The following is a 6,000-nucleotide window of genomic DNA, read 5'->3' as shown; positions in this document are numbered from 1 at the left end:
ATATTTCTGTCTATAGCGTAATTCTAATAAATAATTCAAGTAAATAATAATTTAAAATATGAATATCTAAACTGCACTATTTAAGCATAAATTTGCTGAGAAGGTAATTTACATTTAACACATTGTTTGTTGTGCTCGTAGCAGCCACATAACGTGGAACCATGTGAGTGTCAGTCAGAGTGAGACAGTCTCTCACTTTCATACGCAGTGATGTTAATCCTTAAACGCCCTGTACACCCACGCTGGTGTTCGTACTTTGGCTGAATGGCTGAATATTCACAGGACTGTGGGTACGTGTACCAACCAGCACCCCCCTTTTTCTATATTTTTGAGCAGGACATTGAACAATTGAAATCAGTAAACTTTGACATACAGGTTTTATATGACAACATTACAGTTTCGCATTGAAGTTGGGTTTTGAAAGGTTTGAAAGATCTCGGCACCAATACAAGGCCATTAAAAACTCTTTAATGAGATAACTTTAAAAATAGATAATGATGAGAAATAATTTAGCAGATTAGACACAACGAAAGACCATGTTAGAAATAAAAAAAAAACTGCTTTCGAATCACAATTTGAATTTATTCAACGTTACAATATTATTTATAAAAATACAACTGAATATAAAAACCATTCATTTGTGCACAGACGGACTGTGCCTACAGATTACAAAGTCTTTGAAGGAAGTGTAGTCAGGTGGCATCACTCTATCTGATGTATTCATCATTTGTCAAAGTGGTATTTCTCAGTATCACTCCAACAAACATTTCCATAGAATCAGGACGGCTGTGGGTGGACCAGTGGTTACTCATTCTGTGGTGGCTGAGGCATAAAGGTGAATAAATAGTCCGTGTTCTTGCTGATATGAAATATGATTTTTAAAAAAAAAATAAAATAAAAGACTCTCTAGTTCTTATTTCTCTGTTATCGGCAATGAAATGGTTCTAGTCCCAGATGTTGTTGTAGTCGTCATCGTCGTTCCTATGCCACGGTCATATTTCAGCAGCCTCTTTCGGAGAAAAGCTGGACAGAAGGTGGTTGTGTAAGCATCTTTAAACCCTGAGTTGCAGAAACAGTACACCAGAGGGTCCAGCAGGCAGTCCATGTAAGACAAAACCATGAGGCCATCATAGATCTGAACCGCCACATTCTCTGCCTCCGCCATTTCTTTCAGCCTGACGGCCAGCAGCACGGCTCTGGCTATAGTGCAAGGAAGGAAGCAGATGGAGAAGACGATGACCACAGACGTGACCACGCACATGGCTCTCCTCAGCTTGGTCTTCTCCCCCACCGTTTTCTTCCTCAGCCGGTTGACGATGCACACTGTGCAGTAGACGAGGACGATGAAGGGGATGACAATCTGAGAGAAGAAGACGATCTGGAAAAAAACAAAGAAAGTGACTGTGAGGATGATGAGCCACACAGACAGATCATTTTCCTACAGACAGTCAACACAGTTTATTATTTACACCCCTCAGTCAAAGATTATCTCGCCAGGTGCTGAGGTAACAGACTATAAAACTCCAGTCATCTCAAACCGAACAGCAGTGAGACTTAAACTGTAAACTTTAGTAAAAGTTTGCGCAGCTCTTAACATCACGCTTTTCCAGGACTCAGATAGTCTTCGCGAGACCTTAAAGAAACACTGAATCAGAATTTTTTTTTTTTTTTGCAAGCAATTGTAATCTGAGAAGTTACATTTAACAACCCTACATATCACAGCTATGGCTAATGATTGCTGTCATCATCGAGTGAGCTGCAGATAATTTTCCCAGTTAACTGTTTCTGTGGTGTATATAAATGAGTCACATCACAGTCACAGGCTGTTGTGATGTGTTCACTTGTCATAGTTTTGCCCCACCAAAAGATAATCAGTTCACCATCAAAGAAAGACAAGAATAACAGCCTGTATTCACATTTGAGAGTGGAGAGAGCGGAGTTTTTACAATGCAATCAGATTTAAGATGCTGCGGTGCCAGGACAGGTTTGTTTATGCTGCTGTGAGTCAGGGAACAAAGGAAATTAGACAATCACTTCAAGCTAATAATCTTTAATGATTGTCGACTTTGTGGGAAGTCTGTGTAGGTGTGAGGTTGTGTGGATACCTGTAGTTATTATTAAGTGTTGAATATGGTGAGTTTTGGCAGGGGTGGCAGAATTTATTTTTTGTTTTCTTTTGTTTTTTTACTGCTTCTGTCTATGAGAATGCAAACTTAAGAACATGTGGATCGAAATGATGAAGCTCGGGGACAATACCTCTCGGAAGGTGTCTGTCACATCGTGCTCCGGACCCTCGATTTGTCGGCCGTGGCTGTTACAGCACTCAAATGTTCTCAGCATGGTGGGGATGGTGAGGGGCAACAGGAGAAGCCAGATAATGATGGAGATTTGAGGAGATTTCTTCAGTATCTTGACAAAGTTCCTCCTGCCCAGGTGCACCACGTTGAAGTAGCGATCGAGGGACAGGGTGATGAGGAAGGCGATGCTGGCCCCTCGGTTGAGAAACAGCATGAAGAGCATCGTCTTACACACCACAGTATCCGGGCTGCGCCTCTGCTGCTGTTGGTAATGGTAGGCCTTGACGGGGAGACAGGCCACCAGCAAGAAATCAGCAACCACGATGTTGAACAGGAAGATGCTTTTGTTCTTCCAGAACTTGAACCTGAAGAGGAAGCAGTTCAGAAAATGATTTGTTTTACTGCTATAAAGTTAATTCTGCATGACAAATAAAGAGAAGTGCGCACTGGTCCTTTTATCGCCTTTTATCTTAAAGATCTGCAGAATCTCTGCAGCCTCTGCAAGCGTGACACATGACTGTAAACTGAAAGTCAATGTATGAGAACTCAGGTGGGACCTGCTAGTCAACAATTTGATGTGTTTGCGATATAATGTTTATACCCTTTTGTGTTTACTAATTCATAATTGTCACTACTTCTCTTTTAGTGTGTTTCAGTGGTGCCAAAGAAAACAAAGACTCTCTATCTATTTAAAATTGTTTATCACTTTATCTTGTGGTTCGCAGCACAGCTCTTCTTGTTTAATCTGCGCTCAGAATTCAGCAAGTGTGCGTATGAATGTGTTCACAAGTCCTCAAGTCGTTAAACTTTTTAAAGATCATGTTTTTCATTGTAAGTGGAATTATTTGTCTGTGCAGCCAGCGTACGGTGGCATCCTCCGAATAAAAGGCGTTAATATCTGTACGTCTGTATCTGTCTCTAACTGTAGTTTAGTCACTAAAGTTTAAACCTTATGTAAATAGTTATCACTATTTTTTTAACACTTAAATTAATAACTTGCAGTTAACTACCCGCCCATTCCCATAATTTAATTGGCTGAAGGGCCACAGATGCAGGCTCATCCCAAATCACCAAAAACAATCTACTAAAAACTGAGAATAAAGCCCAGATGTTAAAGGCGCCCCTTTCCTCCTCTGCTCCCTGAGCTGAGCATCCATTTATTCGGATTTCTTCCCGACATCAGTCATAAAACCACAGTGTTAGAGAAAATGTGATCAGATCTCACGACTTGAAGCGGCATCCAGCTCAAACGCAGCTGGATATTCTGTCCCATCTCTGTGTGACCTCAGTGACTTTATCACAATACCTGAATCACTCAGAAAGGCTAAATGCCAGGAAGTTCCCACCAGCTGTTAAGTCGTGCAAACATAAATTAGGAAGTTTGAGCTTTCGGCTCCTTATGACTCGACACATTCTCTTTGCTGAAGGCTTTCCCTGACTTCTAATCCACCGGCTCTAATCCCCTTTAGGTTTCAGCAAATAACAAAAATGCAGTGACGGTGAGATTGTGTTTTCTCATACCTGAAGACAAAGATGTAGAGGACCGACAGGTTGAGAGGCAGACCCAGCACGAACTGTACAATCATCACCCCAGAGAAAATTTCATATGCGAATTCGCTGGGGGTTGAGCAGTTGTCAACTGTTGAATTTGTATTCATGATTTGTTGGTTGGACCTAACAGATGTGGAGGCAGTCAAAGTTGTAGAAGTCCTACTGTGTACCAAAAGGAGGATGAGGATTAAAGGTGCTCCCAGGCAGACATGACAAAGTTAAATCCTTCGTTCTGGAGTTGTTTGTAGCTGCCTCTGACCCAGAATCTTCTCCGCTCGGGCTCAGATTCCTCTTCTCACTGTGATCCGTCAAATTCAACAGCCCCCTTCTGAGAGCCTTACTGTGGTTTTTCAGCTCCGTCGAGACTCGGCTGGCCGTGCCAAAACATGCTGGAGAAACATGCTCTGTAAACACTGCACACACTGCAGGAACAAAGTGCTGAAAAAGCAGAGAGAAAAGAGAAAACACCCCGTCTCAATGAGTCTCTTTTTGTGTGTGGCTGCGAGTGATCTTTCAGAGAGGAAGGATTTATAATCAGCTGGAGGTGTGGTTTAAAGACAGGCTTTTCTCACTGAGCAGCAAACGTCGTTTCACTTTAATTTATCAGATACCGACACCTATTCACATGGTTTCTGCATTACAGAGAAGGTGTTACAATAAACTGAGGTGTTTTTCAGCAGGAAAGGTGAAATGCTTGTGAAATTCCTCGGATGGTTGACCAGGTGAAACATGCTTGCCTGCACATGTCCAGCTTTTATGTATGGATGTGACGATGACAGGAGTGAGGAAACGTTGTCCTTAACAGAAAATGACGTATCAGACAGATCAGTTTCCTGAAAAGCCTCAACGAAAAAAGTAATTTATGGGGCGGCTGTATGACATACACCGTGTGTTGGTTAGGACTTCACCTGAACGGCTCTGAGGCTTCACTCATAACACTGACGTTCAGTTTTGAAATCAGCTCCCCAGTGCTGCGCAGACTTATTTATTTATTTTTGGGTTTTTTTTTTAGTAAATCTATTCTGTTTAAACCCCTGATTTCTCCACAGTTGCGGATACAAATCGGATTATGTGAGGTGGTTGCTGCTTAGGAGTTTTTCAGGCTCGTGTGATCTAATCAACGCCTTCAACTCCAGAGTTAAAATTTATTTAACAAGACAGATGAAATTGTTTCTAAAATTCACAACATGTTTTTGTCCATCAAAATATTCCGCTTTAATCCAAAATTTGTTAGCATTCAGTCCTTTTGAAAACCTCAGTGTTCGGTGTATGGTTGGCTTTATTTTATTTTTTGTGCTCGTGACAGGGTTGGGTCGGCCTTGCTCTTGATCCTTTGACGTCAAACATTAACCAGCACCTCCATTTCCTAACCTCTGCTGCTCGTTCACTGACAAACAACAACAGTTAGATCTCTGAAGATACACACCAACGGTTAAACTTTCACATGAGTTTGACATTGACTCTGAAGCCACATACTTCTCACACAGAGTTTCTTGTGTAAAGTCTGCCAGCATGATATTGCACAAAAGAGCAGTGCCACGTCGTTTCTGCAACAGAACATGTCTAAACACAATGATAGACATGTGGTCTGTTGCACCTCTGACCACAACAGTGCATCTATTAATTCATCACATTCATTGCAACACTGCTCCTCTGCCACAGAACTGTCATGCTGTGTTCCCCTTTAAGCAGATGGGATGATTTCAGTCGACAGCTAACACCCTGAAACTCCCTTAATGGTGCAGTGTGTTGGATTTAGTGGCATCCAGTGGTGTGTTTGCAGACTGCAACCAACTGAACTCATCCTGCCTCACTGGCCAGTGTTTGGTTTTTCCATTCTGGGCTACCGTAGAAACATGGCAGCTTGACATGGTGGACTCTGTGGAAGAGGACTCACTAAATCTTCCACACTGGAGATTTCGAAGTAGAAAGATGGGAAATTATACTGTCAAATCAAAGTATTAAGAATAACATAAGATGACAAACTTCATTCATTCTGTGCATAATGCATCAACACTTCTTCTTTGTGAGGATTAAATAAGTGGATCTGCAGTGCATCCATTTCTTTAAACAAGCTTTGCTTGTTTGTGTAGCTTTGTCTCAAAAAAAGCAACAATCTGCACAAAACAAAGGTGCACAAACAAAAGGAACA

General features: G+C 41.6%; 1 protein-coding gene across 1 annotated transcript; it reads right to left on the bottom strand.

Annotated features, from left to right (window-relative positions):
• Window positions 1-883: 883 nt before the first annotated feature.
• LOC124050987 (12-(S)-hydroxy-5,8,10,14-eicosatetraenoic acid receptor-like) lies at window positions 884-4,367 on the bottom strand. Its single transcript, XM_046373995.1, has 3 exons — window positions 3,819-4,367; window positions 2,257-2,662; window positions 884-1,378 (listed from the first exon to the last, which is right to left on the bottom strand). Exons 1-3 carry the CDS (start codon window positions 3,953-3,955, stop codon window positions 914-916), a joined length of 1,008 nt encoding a protein of 335 aa, XP_046229951.1. The 5' UTR covers window positions 3,956-4,367; the 3' UTR covers window positions 884-913.
• Window positions 4,368-6,000: the final 1,633 nt, after the last annotated feature.

The sequence above is a fragment of the Scatophagus argus genome, chromosome 19, assembly GCF_020382885.2.
Source record: "Scatophagus argus isolate fScaArg1 chromosome 19, fScaArg1.pri, whole genome shotgun sequence".
Classification (NCBI taxonomy): Eukaryota; Metazoa; Chordata; class Actinopteri; family Scatophagidae; genus Scatophagus; species Scatophagus argus.
This window is presented reverse-complemented; position numbering and strand designations above follow the sequence as displayed.